Here is a 22975-nt window from a genome sequence, read left to right as displayed (position 1 = left end):
AAGAGGGCGAGAGAGAGAGAGAGAGAGAGAGAGAGAGAGAGAAGAAGAAGAACAGAAATTGAAGATCTTGGCTCCTAGTCTCTTATAATCAGAGCGGTTGGTCTAATTCAGACCCGGTGTTTATCACTACACTCTGTAAAAAGAATCCAGGGCTCATTATGATCGACGCCAATACTATCAAATGGCATTTTGTAAATGGAATGTCATCCTCATGCTAAAGGGAAGCCACTAATTTATAGTCTCACAGAAATTCACCGTTTGTTTACAAGCCCCATAAAAGGCAGCAAATCACCAGTACCAAGCAGGTCTGTATATTCTTATGCAGCAACCATTTCAAACACTTTCTCTGAATGTTTTCTAGAAAGCTGATTTATTACCGATTGGTTTCCTATTTGCAGAGAACATACATTTTAATGAATTACAAGCAGCATGGAGCAGGAAAGCATACATATTCTGGTGAGAAAATGACTAGAAATGCCTTCAGAGTTTGGGGCTAGCAGAAAATAGATTCCTGTCATTGCAAATTAAATGCGGACTGGGAGAAAACTAATTTCGCCCCGAAAAAAAAAATACAAGAAAACGTTTTTAGAAGAAAGCATCTCCTATTTATAAGAAAGAGTGGGGGTGAGGGTTTTCTTATTCATTTAATCCACAAATTTTCAAAATCTAATGCAGTACAGTGGTGAAAGATGCTGATTCCAGTGCCAGAGTGGGTTAAAATTCCTCCTCGTTTACCTAGCTGTGTTGCCCAAGCCCCGGTTCCCCAGCTAGAAGTTGGGAATGCCTGAATAGGATTTACCTGGGCTGGTATTTAACAGAAGACCCAGGCTAGCCCTGCGTTCGCATCATTAAGTAGACAGGATGTCTGTTGTTTGTGTTAGCTCACAGAAAGCTCGCTGAGAATGTCATTATACAGAAACGCCATTAGACCAAAGTTGCACACGCGATATCGTCCCGGCATCCAATCAACGCGTAAGTGTCCACGACATCCCGACTAAATGTCTTCATGCACTGCAGCCTTCCAAATATGTATTCTATCCACTAATCCTTCACATTTTGTACTGTATTTTGCCGTCCAGGCCATGTGCACGCCCGTCAACCCGAAGGCCACCCCTTCTGAGATAACTCTCCAAACCGTCCATCCCTGGTATTCTCTACCATATCGCCCAATTTTATTTCCTTCACACATTTAGCAGACTTTCCCAAGTGCATCATAGCTGTGGTTTGCAGCAGAATTTCTGTGTCTGTACTACTGACATTTGGGGCTGGATACTTGTTGAAGCGCTGTCCTGTGCAACGGAGGATGCTTCGTATCGTCCCTGCTTCTAACCACTGGAGGCCGACAGCAGCCGCCTGCCACCCTCACCTGGGGTTGTAACAACCGCAGGTGACCCCAGACACCACCAATGCCTTCTCAGCCTTCCAGATGGAGACACGAGTAGGACTCGGGACAGCCCACACACCCGACAGCCATGAACAGTCTCATGCGTGTGCCTGCCATGTGTGCAAGACATGTGTTTTCTACGCGTGCCGACAGGTGGATTCGTTGGTAAGCACTGCTGACCAGCATCCAAGATGGCGTGTTTACGTTTAATGATTTTACATTCATCATCCAGCGTAAGACCACGGCAATGCTATGAGAGGCAGAAATGGATGCTATCCCCATTCGTAAATGAGACATTGATGAATAATGGGTTAACTAGGTTGCTAAAGTCTCACCGTTTTTAGAGACTAAGCATCCCATCCCCAACACAGACAATATAGTCTACTCAGAAAACAATCCAATACTCTCAACCCCAAAGTCTTCTCCGGGACAAATTTCTAAGTTCCTTCAATTGTTTCCTTACATCATCTCCCACAATATTGCTCATATTCCACCACCTCTTTACCGTCCTATCCTTCCATTCTTTCTTCTTTTACATTTCTCTGAAAGCTTTAATATAGAATTCACAGATTATAAAATTCAACCATTTAAAGTCCACAATTCCGCGGTTTTCAGTATAGATACTTGTGCAACTATCACCAAGATCTAATTTCAAAATATTTTCACCACCCTGAAAAGACACCCATGCTCATTAATCACTCCCCATGCCCCTCAACCTCCTGGGTTCTAGCTCTACAGACCTGCCTATTCTGGGCATTTCGTTTCAATAGAATCATTCGATGTATGGCATTTTATAGCCGAATAATATTGCACTGTATGAGCACAGCACATTTGATTTATTTATTAGGTTTCTACTTCTAGGCTATTAGGAATAACACTGCCATGGACATTCATTTACAATCTTTTGTGTGGACATCTATTTTCTTTCTTTCTTTTTTTTTTTTTTTTAAGTTTACTTATTTTTGAAATAGCAGGGGAAGACAGAGAGGGAAGAGGAGAGAGGATTCCAAGCTGGTTCTACTCTGTCAGCACAGAGCATAACACAGGGCTTGAACTCAAGGACAGTGAGATCATGACCTGAGCTGAAGTCAAGAGTCGGATGCTTAACCGACCGAGCCACTCAGGTGCCCCTGGATGTCTATTTTTGATTCTCTTGTAAAATGCCCAATAACAGAACATATGCATCACATGGCAACCCTGTGTCTGCTATGTCAAGGAGTTGCCTGACTTTCAAAGAAGCCATGGGATTTTACAACCCCACCAGTGACATTTTAGAGTTTTAATTTCTTCACATCCACATTTGTTATCATCTGTCTTTTTAATTCCAGCCATCCAAGTGGTTGTGAAATGGTACACCTTCATGGCTTTATTTTCATGTCCCTAGTGACTATTAACATTGAAACTCTTTACATGTGCTTAGTGGCCTTCTGTGCATCTCTTCTTTGGGGAGATGTCTATTCAAGTCATGTGCTACCTCTAAAATTGAACTGTATGTGTTTATTATTGAGTTGTAAGTGTTCTTGATATAGATTAGATACAAGTCCTGTGATGGTGAATTTGTCAACTTGGCTTGGCCCTCAGTATCCAGGTCTTTGGTCAAACAGTATTTTGGATTTTTCACTGAGGGTATTTTTTTGTGGATAAAATTAATATTTAAATTAGTAGACTGTGAGTGGAGCAGATTTCCCTTTATAATTGGGTGGGTCTCATCCAATCAACTGACCATCTTAACAGAACAGAGACTGACCTCCCTGCCAAGAAGGAATTCTGCCAGCAGATGGCCTTTGGACTTGAACTTCTTGTCTCCAGCCTGCGAGCCCATTCTGTAGAATTTGAACTTGGCAGACTCCATGATCACATGAGCGAATCCCTTAAAACAAATCTTTGTATATATATTCATCCCATTGGTTCTGCTTCTCTAGAGAACACTGAATAACACAAGTCTCTTATCACATGTGATTTGCGAATATGTTCTCCCATTCCACATATACTTCTATAATAGAATAAGATGTAGGGGCGCCTGGGTGGGTCAGTCAGTTAAGCATCTACTTCTTGATTTGACTCAGGTCATAATCTCACCATTGTGGAATTGAGCCCCACATCGGGCTCTGGGCTGAGAGTAGAGCCTGCTTTGGATTCTCCGTCTCTGCCCGTTGCCTCGAAATAAATAAGGTTTAAAAAACAATAAAACATGAAGAAGTTAATATTAAACAGTTTTGTCTTTACTTTCTCATCTCTATGTCCTGCCACCAAGCACACACACTTCCCACATCATCCCCCTTCAAAAGCAGTTATTTGCCTCATAGAAAGGATGACCCAAAAGAAACCAGAAAGAACCAAACAGTCTAATCTTCATATTCAGAGCCCTTTATCCCAAAGCAATTGCGAAAGAACAGGTCTTTGAATTCCCTCCAGCTTGGCTTTGAATAGCAAGAGCCAGGCCTAAAGGAAGGGAAGAAAAAGTTTCATCCAAACAACAGATTTCAAAAGAACTAATAATGTTCCTGTCTGCTCCATCAGTTTCTTTCCTGAGGACTCCAGGCCTGTTTAGAGTGGAAAAAAGAGAGCTTTACAGAACGTTCCAATAACTCAATCAAATGTAGAACTTTCCCCTGCATTACTAACAACTGTAGAGAATGCAGAGGGATTTGGGAAGACCTCAACGTGACAGGGCACCACCGAGGAACAGTGACATACTTACTCACACCTGCTGGACCTTGAAGCGAGAAGGAGTGCATCTGGTACATTCGCCTCCTTCTCCAGCGATATTCTCTGGATGGTATAATCTGGTATTTGCCTCCTACTATATTATCAAGTAATGGGGGATCTGAAAAACATTTTCTCCTTGCCTTTTTTCCCCCTATTTTTACTTTCTCATCTTTTCCCTAATTCAGGAAGTCTGAGGAATATTATTTGTCTTAAGAGTTTGTCAGGACCACGATGGTATAAATACCAACAACAAAACAAAACAAAAAACCAATGGACCATCTAGGGACACAGAGCAGAACGAGCATTATTCAGGCTCAAGCGTGTCCAAGATGCAATCCTGTGAGGTTGCTGACCCAGAGGTGAAGAGCTTTACAAAGCTGATGTAGCAAAGAGGATTTTTAATTCTAAGATGAACAAATCCAATGTTTTAATGAGCAAATTGGACATGAAACAGATTCCAATAAAAGCAAAGAAGTGGTTTTGATATGCTTTATTTTCCATTTAAAAATCAAGGGATTTAAATATAGCACCCATGCCCCACTTCCATTCACATAAAAGGAAAATATGCTATGCCAAGCGGTGAAAAGTGAATTTGTTGGCTTAATTTGGTCTTCAATCTGGCATTTTCCATGAAGTAATTTCCCCTGAGTTCTCAACTGTTTTGCCCGTGAGGGCAAAAACATAACTCTTCCTCAAATTTTTGAACACGCTTTGCGATAGGCAATCAGGTTAATTCTTACTCGTCTTCTCTATCAGAAAATGTTTTTGTGTGCCTTAAAGATGTCACCACAGTCCTGATATTTGAACGAACGTCAGATATGGGTTTATTGCCCACTGTGCTTGGATAGGTAAGCATTGAAGCGAACTATTTCTCAGTTGGGGATTAGCTAGGAATTGCCCCATCCATTTGAAAAATGTAATTCATCACAAAGACTAATCATGTGTATGTGAAGGAAAAAGGAAGTGTGTGTCATTCATTGTTATAGTAAGAAAGAAGAAATGACACCTTATCTTATAATTTCACACTTCTCTTCCTTTACCCCTGGGTGTTTTCTACAGTCTCAGAATAGATCATAACACTTGACTAATTAATTCAAATAGACACTTTTTGCTTTGATAAAAGGGATGGGATGGAGGTCCATGAAATCAGTTTCTGAAGTTTGAGGTTGGTATTCACTACACGCACCTAAAATGCCTCTTCTGATGTGTTTTACCAACAATAAAATGGCTTCTCTAGCAAACCAAACTGGGAGCACCTGAAATCTTCTCTGATATGTACAAAGACTTGGTTGGAGTCAGATGTGGAAAAGCATATCACACTGATAATGAAGCTGAACAATGAGAAAGTCACACAGATTATTTCAACATGTCTTTGCAGAACCCAGCCTGGGAAAAGGTTGGGATCAGTGTGCTTCATCGGATAGGTCTTCTGACAAGAACTTACGCCTACACGCACCTCCTGAAAGGAACTGGAGAGATCTTTTGTATGTCCCTAAAGAGGCAAGGGAGATTCAATATGCAAAGGAAATCTTTCTACTCTATGATATAAAGACAAAAAAGCAAGGGTCGCTAAATTGCCATACCTAGAAAAAGAGTATTAGGGGGCGCATGGGCGTCTCAGTAGGTTAAGCATCTGACTCTTGATTTCGGCTCATGTCATGATCTCTCGGTTCGTGAGAAACCCCCCTGCATTGGGTTCTGTGCTGACATCATGGAGCCTGCTTGGGACTCTCTCTCCCCCCCTCTCTCTGTGGCTCCCCCACTTGAGCTCTCTCTCTCTCAAAATAAATGAACTTAAAAAAAAAAAAGAGTAAGGGTACTAGTTCCTGTTGTAGAATCTCACAGGGACGAACACAAAAGCGGCTATGTACGTCCGCACTAGAAATTACTGAGGGGCGGGGGAGCTGGGGGGCAGTGGCAGAAATGGCTCAGACAGAGGCTTCTTTTACACCTGTAGGAGAGGATGCTCAAGTGTACCCTGTGTGTCCTTTAGTCACAAGGACCCTCCTGAACCACTTCATTCCTCTTTCCATCTGTGACACATTATCTCTCTCTCTGCCCCTGCGTCCCCTGTCCCTGTTCTTGAACTCTTTTTGTCCCCTTACACTGGAAGTATTGTTTCACAGTGACTAGAAGGAATAAGAGTCAGAAAGTACGCGCGCACAGGGACGCCCAGCCTCACTGGGCCGACGGCAGTCTGATCCACTCCAACCCCCCTTCACCCACCAGCCAGCCAGAGGTGATTAAAACACAACTCAGAACGTGCCCCTTCACGGCTTCCAACCCTCCACGTCTCCCCATCGTGCTCAGAATAAAAACCAAAGTTCTCATCGTGCCCGCAAAGCCACTGTCAACAGGCCTTGCCTGATTTCCTCCAGCCCCATGTCAGCCTGCTATAAACCTTCCTCCTGTTCCTCAAGGGGAAGAAGCTTCCTCCTGCTTTAGGACCTGTGTCTGCTCCCAGCTCTGCCCGGCACGCAGGGCATCTCCTATCTGCATTTGGACGTCAGCATGAACCTCACCTCCACAGGGAGGTCCTCCTACAGCAACCCCATACCGAGCGGCCTCATCCCCAGCACCGTTCGCCTCGTCTGTCGCCTCCGCTGGAACTTAACGTTGCCGGAGCACAGCCCCGGATCCCCAGAGCCACAGCAATTCCTGGCACGGGGCAGGTGCTCCCCAAATATCTGCCCAACAAACAAGGCTGCCACTTCTTTGTTGAACGCTACAATAATACCGCGGTCCTTTCAGGAGGATCTGGCCTTCTTTCATCTTGTGGACACTTGCAGAAAGAAAGACAGCTCCATTACTATGCAAGCACATTCCCATTAACGTGATGTGACATTACCGTTGCTTTTGTTCTTCCCAATTTGCTCACTCTATCTGATCCATAATTGCATCTAATGTCTCACTATACTTGTTTATGCAACTTGAGTCAAATACTTCCGCGCACCGCGTGGTCTATTCATAGGTCTACTTTGCATTTTGTCTGTTTACTTCACTTCCGTGTCCTCACAACAAATACGTGGGCGCCTAGACACGCGTGTCCCTTCCCCCGCAGCATCCCTATAGGATGCACTGTGGCTCACACCATCCAAACGTCCATTAAGGCACCTGCCGATTAGGAAATGTGACCTAAAAGGCGAAAATCTTTCTTTGGTCAGAATGGTTACAGAGCTCTCGCCATTGTCTTGCAGAGCATACAAATCCTCCCACAGCTGTGGCAAAGAAAGAACGTGATTAAAGGATTTTTTCGAAGGGCTTGATTGGGACTAGTCAAGTCTGTACTTTTAGTTTGCTTTGGTGAAAAAAGAGAAAAGGGCACCAGAGAGCTCTTCAGCGTGTATTCAGCGAGGAAAGGAAAAACCGAAAGGGCCAGGGAGAGCGGTTTTGCATCCCAAGAGGCGACAGGCACAGGGGTCAGGGCGTTCAGGGAGAAGCGCAACCACTGTTTTTTTTTCTCGTGAATTCCGTCCACTTGAACCTGGTTACCCAATGTGACTTCTGCTTTCCTTTGTGTTCACACAGGAGGTGAGGGAGACCGGCGCATCGTAGGCGGGCTGTTTCCCATAGGCCTGGAGCTAGAATTCGCGTAGAGAAACCTCTGGGCTTCTACGGATCCTTGAAGGGCCGGGATGGGCGGGGGTGGGGGTGGGGCCCGGAGAGGAAACCATCTTCGGCATTTTCCCAAGTCATCCCTGCTCGCGCACAACTCTGACAATTGCTCAGCGCTCCTGAGACTCACACCCCCCGATGCCACCATCTCCAGCTGGCCCCGCTCCTCCGCACACACCTCCCATCCTCGCACTGGCCACATCCCAGGGCCAGAGCCACCGTCCTTTCTGTACCTGCGCCTCAGCTCCATATTCTCTCCTCACCCCTCCTTGTTCTTGGCCAAGTACCCACCTGCGTGTCTGTGGGAGGGCGGGAGCGCGGCTTCTGGAAGGGACGATGGGCCAACTCCAAGGACCTCATCACACTGGCCGGCCTCCTACCCCAGGAGGGCTTTTCCCTCCCCCTCCCTTATTCTCCACTAGCTCAGCCCAGGACTTAAAAATCTGCCACCTCTTGTTCCAGCAGGGTTGAGCCTGATCTGTGCCCCCTATCACAAGTCTTCGATCAACTCTTCCTCGCCTGTTTAATTTAGATTTGGGACGGCTAACGTCAAGTGGGGTGGCAGGGCACCTGGCGGTCACGCTGTGTTTTCCTAGCTCATCCATGCCTCCACATCTGTCCTGCCTCCTCCTCTGTCCCCGAACCTCCCATCCCTCCGCCTGTTCTTCATCCTCAGCCGGTGACCCTGCTTTCGGGATCCCTGGGGAAGCAGAAGATACCAGAGCAGGTGTCCCCCAGCTCCTCTCACCCCCATCACCCTGCGCTCCTGCATAGGCGCTCTGGTACCCCGCCTTCGCTGTCTCTGCAGAGACCCTATCCTGCCCTGGCCAGTCAGGATGCTGCAAACCTAGTGGGCCCTGTTGTACCGTTCCCTGGGCTTCACAGCTTCAGAGAATACGAATATTAGCGACATTTTTGCATTGGTGCATACATGCTCATATGCTAATAAAACATATACCTGTTGTAAATTTGCTCATCTGAAGCTTCTGAGGGGTAGTTACTGAAATCTTGCTTTACACGGATGGAAAGAAGAGAGAAATTTGCCATCTCCCATTCTTGGAAGTCAAAAGAAACATCCTATTTGCCACAATGGGGTTTTCCTCCCTCAGTCGCTAAGTCAATTTGCACCTTTCTAACTGCGTACAAATGACAGGTGTGCTGAGCTGGCTTTTATTCAAAGCCACGTACACTGCTCACCCCAGGGCTGAAAGCTCTTTCAGGGTCTCTCTGCCGTGGGTGACCCGTCATCACGCTGCTGTGCTGGGCTATGTCCCAACCCACAAAGTTCAAGGGCTTAAAAACAATTACCTCTTCAAGGACATCGGCAAGCTTACTGAGGATCTCTTCAGGAAGGCTCTGGAACGTTGGGACACTGCAAAAGCAAACAGAGAAGATGGTGAAGCAACTTCCTTCCACCAACCAAACAGGAACATGCAACAGCAAACGTTTCACGACCAAGAACCTGCGGATGAAGAGGAAAGCACGGACGCGAGCGTGACTTGATGACCGACAGGGAAAAGGCATGTTGTGCCAGGGAGAACACAGAAGTGGGCCAGAGCCGAGGCTAAAGCCCACTTATAATTATAGATGCCTCGGCTATAATGGGGGAAAAAACATTTTCTTCTTTACCAGTCTTCTCTCACCAGATTCCTCTCTAGGTCCCTCTGTACGTACACGCACGCACTCACGCACACTCCCTTGTACAGGACACCTCTACTCATTCTTTAGGACACAGCTTGAATGATGATACACTCGCACCTACAAGCATTCATTCAACAACCTTGGAAGCTTGCTTTCTCCCCAACCCCCTCCAGCCAGGTCAGGTTCTCCCCCTGAGAACTCCTTTTTCCCCTGCTCTAGCAGTCATTAGATATTTAATCACGGATTTGTTCTGGGGTATTCTCCCTGCGAGAATTAAAATTCCACAAAAATAAGAACAGCTTATCTGTCTTATTCAACTCCTGTATTTTCTATTATTTACAAACAATGACACGTTAGCACGTGTGGAGCAAAGTTATGAAAGCAGGGATGTGTGAAGGCATCCTGGGACAATGATAAGGAGCAGATCAGACGTGGAGAAAAAAAGCCAGACTCAGTAGGCCAGGAAAATATTAGTTTCCCTTACCTCCTCCTTCTCTAATTTTTCCACCCAATGACCAGCAAAGGAAAATATGGAGCGACGCTAAATGCACAGACCAACAAAAGTTCTTTATATGTGAAATAGTAATGACTTCAAAAGAAATAAACACACCCATCAAAATGTAATTCTTGAAACTCCACTGGAAAGCCTAACTGGGATACAGAACTGAAGTCTCATATAATCATACTTCAATGCTTAAATAGAAGGCTATAATGAGTGCATCTACATTTGCGTATCTGATATTTGACTTAGCAAATAATTCAGGCTTGATTAGAACAATACAATGAAAGAAATCAGAGCATACCGTTCATCTGTCCCTCTGATTCCTATTACTTAGTGTAAAGCCTACTGACAAAATCCCAAGGTCTTTATTCAGAGGTAGAACAATTCACCCAGGCCCATCTGTTCCACCAGATTTACTGCTATGGTCTTAGCCGTGTGGGTTTTAATTTCCAGAAGGCAGTCTATTTCAGCAGCTGGATGGAACTTCTCACAGAAACAGAGGAAGACAGAGGAAACTATTTCCATGAGTGATGCAGGTGGAAAAACCTACCCCTTCCTTGTTCTTTTAATGAGCTATCTCTCAGCATCTCCTAAGATGGAAGGGTGATCAGAATGCTTCTACCCCAGTGGTATTGGTGGAAAGCACAAACTACAATCGAGTTTTCCTCATGTTATTATAATTGGCTCCCTTCCTTAGACAAGCCTATAGTCTCTTCTATGCTCCACTTTATCTGAACTATGCTATGTCCATGCCAATCCATACCATAATAATTCCACGTTCTGGAGAGTTCTTGTCCACAAGAAAAAAAAAATTAGTATGTGCTTGATGACATAATACGTTAAGCAAAAACATAAACATTAAATTGTAGGAAGGGCACTTTAAATACCTTTCGCAACTGTGCTTTTTTTTTCAGCTCTGAGTATAAATGACAAATAGAATGAGATATGTAAAGTGTACATCGTGATACATGTACACATCGTGAAAGGGCTCATCCCATCTAGGTAATTAACACACGTGTTACCGCATATATTTATCTTTTTTTTTTTGGTGGAAAATATTTGCAGTTTTACTCCATTAGCACATTTCACGGTGTTACCCCTCATCATCACCATGTGATACATTAGATATAGACCTTATTCATCCTAAGCTGTACCTGAAAGTTTGTATCATTTTAACCAGCATCTTCCTGTCTCCTCCACCCTCCAACCCCCCCGCACCCACGTTAAGACCCAATGTTTCTATGACCTTGACTTTTTACTTCGATTTCACATACACGTGATAGCATACAGTATTTGTCTTTTTCAGTCTGGCCTTGTTTCACTTAGCGTGAGGCCTTCAAGGTCCCGCCATGTTGCAAATGTGAACTTCCTTCTTTCTCATGTCTGAATAATATTCTGTTGTGTGCTTATCCTAATCTTTGACAATTTTAAATGTCTCAAAGCATTCAGTAGCATTTGTTACCAACGAAGATTAAGGCTGATTTTTAAGAAGAAACATTGTGAAAAAATGGTAACAACTGGGGAACTTCTAAATTTAACAAAATGCAAAGCAACTGACAAAAAAATAAATGGCCTCACTTTAATAAATTGCTTTGAATATACTTCCGTAGCTATCTTTAAAATTCTAAGACCTTTATGATTACAAACAATATATTTTTAAATTTATTTATTTTGAGAGAGAGTAAGAGAGAGAGAGCACATGTGCTAACAGTGAGGAGCCCAACATGAGGCTCGAACCCACGAATCATGAGATCATGACCTGAGCTGAAATCAAGAGTCAGATGTTTAACCAAGGGAGCCACCCAGGCATCCCCTCTCATAGGATTAATTTCCTTTCTAAGAATTATTGGTTCACCAAGAGCTTCAACACCAAGAACAAAACAATTGAGGATATTCATAATTTGGAATTCTACCCATGAAACATGTTGGTTAAATTTCCCCCAAACATCAAAAGACATTCGTGTAGACTCTACTCATTTGCACATATAATTCAAGATGAAGTTGTTTATGATTTAGAAAACTGAAGGCAAAATAATTATAAGGACAAACTTCCAGAAAATGTTTCAACTGTAGAGAAGAATATTTTAAGTGAAAAATAATTTATTATAACAATCTTCATGCTAATTACAAGTAATTCTTACACATCTATTAAGACTGTTGATTCCCCTAAGGACTTACAATAGGCCTGAAGTTACAGAATGTGTTTGAAGGTAATGTAATAGGGATGATTTAATGCCTGTAAAGCTCTGCCATTGGTTTTTCTAATGGAATCAAGTAAGGACTTGGAATTTGCAATTTGCAAAGACAATAATACCAGACGAGATTTGAGTCTCTCCTATTGGCCAGGCACTGGGGTAAGCATTTTATAGAGAACATAAAGTTTTGTTTTACAACCACCTTCTGAAATCACCATTGTTATTGTCACCCCTTTTACAGATTTGACAAGTGTGCCCTTGAGAGTTGGCCTGAGGTGGCACCACCCAACATAAGTGACAGAAGTTGGAAAATCCCCCTCTAAATTACGTGGAGCTCATCACTTAGCCACTGGCTGGTATGGGTTACAGTCACATTATTAGAAAATGCCTCATGCAACTTTCAAAACAGTTCTATAGTCTTTTCGATAGTGATATGGATATGAAGAGTATTAATAACGTTTGATTTATTAACTACCTTTTTATCATGAAAAAAGTTAAACAAATTGAAAGACTGAAAGAATAGCTCAAGAATCACCTGTATCCCCACCACCTAGATTTGCCACTCTTTACACTTGTGCCATCTTTATGAACCTTCAGTTCACCCACTTTTCTTTGTGTCTATAAATAGGCTCATAGATCATTTTCGAGGAAACATTTCATAGTTGCAGATACCATGAAACTTCACCCCAGGCCCTCACCTGCAGCGTACATATCCGAAAAATGAGAACGTGTGTCTAACTAACTATAGTACCATTATCATACATAAGAAAATGAACATCACCTCTGTAATAATATCTGTTTCATATTCAAATATTACTTATGTTCAAACTGTCTTTACTATTTTTTTTTTCTTCTCAAACCAGGATCCAGTAAAATTCTGCACATCAATTTCTTTTGGCTGTTCTGTACCTTTACCTCTAGTCTCTCGTTCTACAACACCCCTCTCCCACCTTCCCCCATGGCATTAACTTTTGGAAGAGACTGGACAACTGTCTTATTGGATGTCCCACATTCTGAATTTGTCTTAATGCTTTTATTTCTGCCAATCTACTGTTTGAAAGGAACAACTAACAGAGAGGACAGAAAACCCAAGTACAAAGAATTTTATTACAGCCATGTGTCAATGAAATTGAAACACTTACAGAATATAGAATTTTATACAGCAGCAGCTTGAAATGTGATGTAAGAGGCTGCAGATTCCCCAAGACCCTTTTAAGGGGGGTCCTCAAAGTCAAAGCAAATAGTGTAACTTGTCATTTGCCTTTAATACTGTATTCTTTCACATGTATACAACAGAATCCCACAGACACCGTACAAAATATGGTGACATCGGGGCACCTGGGTGGCTCAGTGGGTTAAGCATCCGACTTCACTCGGGTCATGATCTCGCAAGTCTGTGAGTTCGAGCCCCACGTCAGGCTCTGTGCTGACAGCTCAGAGCCTGGAGCCTGCTTCGGATTCTGTGTCTCCCTCTCTCTCTCTGCTCCTCACCCACTCATGCTCTATCTCTCTGTCTCTCAAAAATAAATAAACAATAAAATTAAAAAAAAAAAAGACAAAATATGGTGACATCATTGCTTTGATGACTAATGGATATATGCTTGTATGTTCTTGGGTTTCCTAGAATGTAAGGTAGTATATAGGTTTATAATATGTGTACTATTTACAGAAATTAACTCAGCATAATTTCAGTAAATCTGTGCTCTTACTAGACAGTTATCACACATGTGCTATAATCTCGTAACCTTATCATTCAGCAGATCATTCTTTTGAACTCCTGAATAACTGGCTATTCAGACCTGTGTTTCTTTTTTTTTTTTTTTTAACGTTTATTTATTTTTGAGAGAGAGAGAGACAGAGCATGAACGGGGGAGGGGCAGAGAGAGAGGGAGACACAGAATCTGAAACAGGCTCCAGGCTCTGAGCAGTCAGCACAGAGCCCGACGCGGGGCTCGAACTCACATACCGTGAGATCGTGACCTGAGCCGAAGTCGGACGCTTAACCGACTGAGCCACCCAGGCGCCCCTAGACCTGTGTTTCTTGTGTCAAAGTGAAAAAAACCCAAAACAGTAAGAAGAAAATACATTTGCATATCTTGTGTCACAATAACAGTTTTATATGTTTTGCAAAATATTTCTAACTTTTAGAATTTTATCTAAAGCTGTTATAGCTTCAGCCTTTTGTAATTATTATTAAGAACTAAATAAAAGAAAGCTCATTATATTTTTGTTCATTTTTAAGAATGTCACAAGAAAAATATGACAAAATCAACTTTTCCCTAAGAATTATAATTTCCCTTATTGTCTTACAGAAAGGAATATTTCTTAAACAACCTTATTGTGTCAGTTATGATGTCACTTTGAGCCCAATCATTCACAATTTAAAGAAAAGCAAATGGAACTTTTAAATGTAGACGTGATGAGGATTCTGAAAGCCAAAAATTGTTTGGTACGGCCTTTATTTTTTTTTAATTTTTTTTTTTACGTGTATTTATTTTTGATACAGAGAGAGAGCATGAACGGGGGAGGGGCAGAGAGAGAGGGAGACACAGAATCGGAAGCAGGCTCCAGGCTCTGAGCCATCAGCCCAGAGCCCGACGCGGGGCTCGAACTCATGGACCGCGAGATCGTGACCTGAGCTGAAGTCGGACGCTCAACCGACTGAGCCACCCAGGCGCCCCGGTACGGCCTTTAAATTAGGAAGGGGAGCATCTCATGGGATGAGTCACCATAGTGCAATGACTCGAAAAGGCCCACGGTAGCTCAGAGACCAAGAAAGGATTGCAGAGTTGACCTCATTCCACGCCCGCTGGATGAAGTCAGTAGAAGAAATCACTGCACTGCCTCTTTCCAATGATATAGCATCTAGTTGAATTAAAGCTACAGCTGCGAGCACAGAAGGGAGTTCAGTTCTTCTTTACAGAGCTGCACTTTTGCCTTCCGAGTAGATTAATGTTATGGACATGACTACACTTGCCCTTTTGCTTGTATTTATCTGCTACCAGAAGCAACCAATCATCAGAGAAGATCATCTTTTCTACGAACAGCTGGCTACAAACACAAGTGGGACTGAGCTATCCGGTGCGGAATAATTGTTCCCACCTATGGGTCATTCTAGAACAGCTAGGCTGGTATTCGCACCGATGGTGTGAAAGCAACGGGGACCCCTCAGCACAGGTTAAGGCAGTGACCACCAAACTGCACTCGTTGCCATTTTATGCTTAATCCCCACTTACCCACAGTTAGAAAAATGAAATAAAATGTCGTTTTTTACTTTAACACATTTTTGATGAAATAATAAAAGTTATTAATATTATTACGTTTCAACTCTTAAATACGCCTCTTTTGAATATGGTGTGCGACAAAATGGCAAGTATGCAAGCTGTCCTTCTGGGTATACCAAAGCACGGTGGCAGTCTCCAGGAAGATCCCTTGTGTCTTTTTTTTTTTTTTTTTTTTTTAACGTTTATTTATTTTTGAGACAGAGACAGACAGAGCATGAATGGGGGAGGGTCAGAGACAGGGAGACACAGAATCCCAAACAGGCTCCAGGCTCCGAGCTGTCAGCACAGAGCCCGACGCGGGGCTTGAACTCATGGACTGCGAAATCATGACCTGAGCCCAAGTCAGCTGCTTAACCGACTGAGCCACCCAGGCGCCCCAGATCCCTTGTGTCTTTGCTGGAATGGCAAGCTGAAGACTTCCACTTGATCCAAGGAACATCATTTTTACTTGGCAATGACCCAACAAACTGTGGTTATTCAGATGTGTGTATCTGGCAGACAGTTTTTCAAAAAAGAACAAAGTGAGCCTTTTACTACAAGGGGGGAACAAACCAGGCAGTGTTTGTTGCCCATGATAAAATGTGAACTTTCAAATGAAAATTACAACTTCACAAAACTTTTAGCTGCCACTTTGGGCTTAGCAGCTTTCCAATACTTGAAGACTTTTCTGATGAGATCTTTGGTGATATGTGGATATTAACAGATAGGGTTTTTAGGATTGGAAATCCTGCATAGTGCAGTGAAGCAGTATTTTGCCAGGTGATTGATACATGCATGATGTTACAAAACCATGCATGGATAAAGATCTATTTGAAGTACAAGATGGATCAATAGATTCTAATGTAGCTACTGTTTGACATTCCATATTGCATTTAACCTTCAATAAACCAGTATTTGTTGGGCTGTGGTGTTGTATCAAAGAACAAGGTCCACAATTATCTGAAAACGTCATTAGCCTACTTCCCCCCTTTCCTACCACCAATCTCTGAGAGTGATCTTTTCATATACTTCCACCAAAACAAATTCACCAGATTGAATACAGAAGCAAATATGAGAATTTGTTTTCTAGCAAGCCAGATATTGACTTGATTTGCAAAAAATGTAAATTCAAACTTCTATGTTCACTAAGTTTTGTTTGTTTTTGGAAGATGCAGTCATCTTTATTAAAAATACACTTTTTATGTTAACATATAATGTTTATTTTTGGTGGTTTTAAATACACTCGTAAATATCTTTAAATATTCTCATTTTTAACTCCTAATACAGTCAATATCGAGAGATATAACCCACCTAAGCTGGAGAACCACTGACTTACAGTTATAAAAAGTGTTGAAAAGCATGAAAACATGGAATACTTACAACATTACAAGGAAAAGGTGGTAAAAAATATGCATAATGTAAGATGTTTTCCTTAAGTCCCCCTTTAATTATCCATAGAGAATCTTTGCAGGAAAATAGCAGAAGGTTAACAAATATTGTGGTAGGTGGAATAACAATCTTTTAACTTTTTTTTTCCTTTTCTCTATTTTCTTGTATTCTCAAAATGTTCTGTTTGATAACTGTATTTTTATTGTACCAAAAGTTATAAAAGGCACAACCATGGTCACAACTAAATACAATGTATCTTTGTGGGTCTATTTCAAAGAAAAAAAATTCTTACCGTTGTTAAAATACTGGTTTAACTACATGATTTATTTACTCACGAAAACTTAAGTGAGTGCCTATTATGGGCCATAAATTGTTGTAGGTGTTTGGGATTCATCAATGAACGCCAAGGTTCCTGCCTACTGATCAGAAATAGAACATAAAGAGCAAACATAATAAGCACATGTGACACAATTATATATGTGTGCACGCACACACATGTATGATAAAGTACATGAGGTAAGGGCTATAGCATTTTCCATCAGAAAACTTCCACAGGCATTACAGTGGGAGGGAGTCTAAGGCGAAAGACTGGCCAGGATGAGGATATTGTCATTGAAAATGTGAGGCGGTAGCAGAAACCTGAGAGGTGAGGGAGACAGTTAACCGTAGGGTCCGAGAGAGAGAATCCAGGTAGAGGAACCAGGAAGGCAAGGGGTCTGTAGCACTTAGTGGACTCCAGAGACCCTGTCCCAGCTCTGTGAAGAGTCAATGGCAGGGAGGCAGACAGCAGAGGTTGTAGGCCAGCTAGGGGTCTACTGCCTGATAGATGGTGAGGGTTGGAAAGGGTGGAAGCAGGGGAGGGCCTGGGAGAGCACCTGAGTTCTGCTGGATCCTGCAGGTAGAGGCAGTGTGATTCCTTGGTAGACTGCAGTGGGATCAGAGAGAGTGAGTTGGGGGGGGGGAGGTACTTTGCAGTAAGCAGTCCACAAAAACTACCTGAATATTTTTCACAGTGAACAAACACGTTTTGATGTTTTTAAACTACTTAGAAGGTTTGATTTTATCAGCCTTTGTTTTTATTTGTGTACGTATTTTCTTTTTTTCTTGTAAAGTTATTTCTTTAAATTCAAGTTAGTTCACATACAGTGTAGTATCGGTTTCGGGAGTAGGAGCCAGTGACAGATCTGTCACATGTAACACCCAGTGCTCATCCCAAGAAGTGCCCTCCTTAAGGCCCATCCCCACACCCAACACCTCCCCCCGCCAGCAACCCTCAGTTTGTTCTCTGTATTTAAGAGTCTCATGTTTTGTCTCCCTCCCTCTGTTTTTATCTTATTTTTCCTTCCCTTCCCCTATGTTCATCTGTTGTGTTTCTCCAGTTCCATACGAGTGAGATCATAGGATATTTATCTGTGACTTAATTCGCTTAGCATGCTACATTCCACTTCCATCCATGTTGTTTCAAATGGCAAGACTTCATTCTTTTAGATCACGTGTAATATTCCATTGTATCTATATCTCACATCTACTTTTATCTATTCATCAGTCAATGGACATTTGGGCTCCTTCCATAATTGGGCTATTGTTGATAGCACTGGTATTCATTTTTTTTTTTTAACGTTTATTTACTTTTGAGAGAGAGAGAGACAGAGCATGAACAGGGGAGAGGCAGAGAGAGAGGGAGACACAGAATCTGAAACAGGCTCCAGGCTCTGAGCTGTCAGCACAGAGCCCGACGCGGGGCTCGAACTCACGGACCATGAGATCATGACCTGAGCCGAAGTCAGACACTCAACCAACCAAGCCACCCAGGCGCCCCATACTGGTATTCATTTTTAAATATAACCAGGGTATTAGATGTAGCCCCCTATTTTTAAGGCAAGGTATCTCCAACAAACGCAAATCTGGAAATAGTTGGACAATGTCCTCTACCTAGAGCAGAGCATGCTGTTCCATTACTTACTTTTGGGTAGCATTTGGAGCACAGAAGCTTTTTTATTCTGTCACTAGAAATCAGCTCTATATCAAGATTAATGCCAACAATACTGACTGGGGGTTTGCCTGGGTGGCTCAGTCAGTTGGGTGCCCAACTCTTGATTTCGGCTCAGGTTATGATCTCATGGTTCAGGAGTCCGAGCCCTGGATCAGGAGCCGAGATAACAGTGGAAAGCCTGCTTAGGATTCTATCTCTTTCCCTCTCTCTACCCCTCCCCCATCTCTTTCTCAAAATGAATAAAATAAATAAAAAGAAGAATATTGACAGGTATTGTTTATTTTGGTGCCAGTGGCTTCCTGCAGCTCATACCAAGTGAATAAAAGCAGAAATCTGACCTACCAAAGAAACCAGTTTCTACTGATGAAGGATTAAGTAAGGGTCCTTCTTAACCTCATAGATACGTGAACTTTCCCCTTAGGGGGCTCATCAACAAAAGTATGTTTTTGGCTCTCAACATACTTTTCTCCCATAATTAGATCATTTGTCACTGATCCTGACTCAGTCAGCTATGCAATAGTCTTACAACTTATAAATAGTCATATAACTTATAACCCCCCTCCTGGGGGTCTCTTGCCCCCACCTCAGTATATACTACATACATCACTGCTAGATTCATCATCTATCAGCAACATTTAGCTCTTATCACACAGTGACTCCAACCTTCACAGGCTACCTATTATCGTACAGATTCTAAGAATTAGAATTTTTTTCCTGTGTGTAAAAATACTTTAGATAAAGCAAACCATTATGGAGACATGAGGTATAATTTTATCAGTTGTGTGAGACAATATAAACTCCTTATCCTGAGCCACCGTATAGTGTATGGACTTCTGAATGAAAGAGAATCAAGTTGAATTAGGCTCTGCTACTAATTACTAGCTATGCCTTGGGCAAGCAATATAAACTCTCTAGACCTCAGTTTCCTTCCCTTAAAAAATTGGAGGGGTGGATGTAACCACCCACTGCATAGGGTTGTGGTGAAAGTAAGCAAAAGAACAGATACAAAGCATTGAGAAGGTGACTGGCATATAGTGAGTGTTCAATAAACATTAGCAGCCGCCATAATTAAATAAAAGTTTTATGTTCTAAGTGTTATCATTGTTTACGACCTTCAATAATCAAAATAAATGTTCTAATATGTCAGATGTAAGTCTCAATATAGACTCAGGAGTGCTGAAATTTTCATTTGTTCACTGTCTTCAATCAAATTATTTTGGAGTAGGAACAATTTTTCAGTTGGCTATCTGATAATGTTCATTGTTTAGCTCTTCCTCAAGGTCACACCAAATCCAGGAGACATGTCATGGCCAGAGGCTGGAACGTAAACTCTCTCATCTCTCTGCTATCAAGATCACGAAGAACCCATGATGTCCAATGGCTCTCTGCTTTTGTGCCCAGAGATAAGAGAGGGGACCTTTGGTCAAGCTGGGGACCCAATGCTTCCGGCCATCCCTCCCAGGTGAGTCCATGCAGAGAAATTCATTCTTGAGGAAACATTTCCAAAGGTCCTTCTTTCCCCACTTGACTCTACTCTTTTTAATCTCATTAAATGAATTTAGGTTTTGAAAATAGATAGGATCGTATCTTCTGGAAGCTTTTAGTATTGACCACATATTCTGAGATCAAGAAATTCACGTGTTCATTGCAGCATTAATTTACAAAAGCCAAGATATGGAAACAGCCTAAGGTGCCCGCCAATGGAGGAATGGGTAAAGAAGACGTGAGAATCAACTACATAGACATATTTGTCTATACGTAATGGATTATATAATCACACACCTATATGTTACATACATAGAATATTATTCAGCCATGAGAAGGGAGGACACCCTGCCTCTTGCAACACCACAGAGGGACCTTGAGGACATTATGCAAGTGACCTAAATCAGAGAATGACAAGTACTGTAGGATACACCTGCTTGTGAAATCGAAAATACCAAACTCATAAAAACAGAGTAAAATGGTGGTTACCGGGGGATGGGTGTGGGGGGATAAGGCAGATGTTAAGGATACAAAGTGACAATGGTAAATAAAAATAGTAATAGTAAGCAAGTCATAAAGATATAATGCACCGTGTAGTAAATTCTGGCAAGGATACCATATTATAATCAACTTTGCTGAGAATCTAGAACTTAATTATTCCAACCACTCAAAGAATAATATGATGGAGGTGGTAATTATCATCACAATGGCAATCAAATTACAGTATATAAATGTATCCAATTACCATGTTGCACACCTTACATTTACAATGTTATATGCCAAATATAGTCAATTTAGAAGAAAAAAAAAAGCGTGCCGATCTGTTTGGAAAAGAGGAAAGGGTAGAACAACAGGGAAAAGTATTTCAATAATTTGTATTTTAACAAAGTGTTCTCCAGATCCATCACTAATATTTACAGGGCACTGATTCCCTGTGCAACCAAGCACCGTGCATCACAGCCATCCTCCCACCCCCCCACCACTCACTCACGGACACGGCTGCCTCTTGGTCAACGCTCAGACACAGGAGGGAGCAAATGGCAGGGCGGGAAGAAAGGACCTGAGGAGAGGCCGGTGCTGAGCTTGGACATGAGCTCAGGGCCATCTGGGCAATAGCATTCCAGGATCCTGATCGTGGCATGTGGTCTAGAGGGGACCACACCCGCGAGAATCTAGAGGGGAGCCCTTCTAAAGTAAAGGGCTCAGGGGGCTCTTGGGTAGCTCAGTAGGTTAAGCTTCCAACTCTTGGTAATGATCTCATGGTTCAGGAGCTAGAGCCCCACCTCAGGCTTCTTGCCAACACTGTGGAGCCTGCTTGGGATTCTCTTTCTCCCTCTCTCTCTCTGCTCCTATCCCACTTGTTCTCTCTGTCCCTCTCTCTTAAAAAATGAACAAATTTTTTTTTTTTTTTTTTTAAAGTAAAGGGCTCAGAGACGGGCAGCTCTAAGAATAGAGCTCCTCTAAGCATAGTCCTCCTCCCTTGTCACCCACTCATTCGCCCTCAGGGAAGCTACAGCCCACACCGCCTTGCCCAGCCGAAGCCTCAAGCTGTGTGCCTTCTGCCAGGACTCTTCTGGTACATTCTACCACATCACTTTATTCATTTGCCGTATTTCCATCGAAATGGTTAGTGGAATTGATGGCAGAAATGACAACGATGTTTTTCAACCATTCAAAGAAGAAAATCCATAAAACCGTTATTCCTGCAATTTTCATTTAGACAAGAGTTACATTTCCATCAGTTAGGTATCTTTCCTACCGCCCCCACACTAGGTACCATGGGTAATAGGTAATTCATCTGAGCTCAGTGAGTCTCACCGTTTTCACCTCTAATGTAGAAATGATAATTCTGGCCTGAGGAATCTCAAACCAAGGCCATGAAATACTGTAAGAGAATGTATTTAAAAGTGCTTTAATTTCAAGTTAAAGGACTAGACAAATATGAGTGATCAAGTTATTTACAGACACAACAAAAATACTACAAGTACTGTCTTAAAAAAGCATCTTCTAAGACTATAACATACCCAAGTACAAACTTCCAAATTTTATTTTAATGTTTTGGAGTTCTGCAGATTCACCGCCTTTTTCAAAGCCACTACCAATCTCTTAGACCAAATCCCTGGTCAACATGCCCTACGACAGTGGTTTCCAAACCTGACGGTCATTAGAAGGTCAGATTTAGGAAGTCATAGAGTGAGTTCCAAGAAAGCAATGTAATTTCCAAACTGTCATAAAAATATACATCACATAGGGGCGCCTGGGTGGCGCAGTCGGTTAAGCGTCCGACTTCAGCCAGGTCACGATCTCGCGGTTTGTGAGTTCGAGCCCCGTGTCAGGCTCTGGGCTGATGGCTCGGAGCCTGGAGCCTGTTTCCGATTCTGTGTCTCCCTCTCTCTCTGCCCCTCCCCCGTTCATGCTCTGTCTCTCTCTGTCCCAAAAATAAATAAAAAAAAAAAATATATACATCACATAATTTTATCCCCTTAATGGTTTTTAGGTATATAGTTCAATGGCATTAAATATATTCACACTGTAGTACAACCATCACCACGTCTATCTATCCACGTCTAGACTTTTTTTCATCTTCCCAAACTGAAAATACACCAATTGAACACTAACTCCCCATTCTCCTGTCTCACCCTGGAAGCCAACCTTCCACTTTCTGTCTCTCTGAATTTGGCTACTTGGGGGCCTCCTATAAATGCAATCAGACAGTATTTATCTTTTTGTGACAGGCTTAATTCGCTTAACATAATGTCCTCAAGATTCATGCGTGTTATTCAATGTAAGTTTTAACAC

General features: G+C 42.3%; 1 protein-coding gene across 4 annotated transcripts in view; it reads right to left on the bottom strand.

The window, feature by feature from the left end:
- Nucleotides 1-22975, bottom strand: part of PRKG1 (protein kinase cGMP-dependent 1) — a 1256614-nt gene that overhangs the window by 355818 nt on the left and 877821 nt on the right. For all 4 annotated transcript variants that reach the window (XM_053910263.1, XM_019430062.2, XM_019430063.2 and 1 more), the window contains exon 5: nt 9017-9080. In XM_053910263.1, the coding sequence (XP_053766238.1) occupies nt 9017-9080 (64 nt within the window). The remainder of the gene's footprint in view (nt 1-9016; nt 9081-22975) is intronic.

This window comes from Panthera pardus, unplaced genomic scaffold (genome assembly GCF_024362965.1).
Source record: "Panthera pardus isolate Hobbes unplaced genomic scaffold, ASM2436296v1 HiC_scaffold_22, whole genome shotgun sequence".
Lineage (NCBI taxonomy): Eukaryota > Metazoa > Chordata > Mammalia > Carnivora > Felidae > Panthera > Panthera pardus.
The sequence above is the reverse complement of the archived record's forward strand: the minus strand, read 5'-3'. Positions and strand labels throughout refer to the sequence as shown.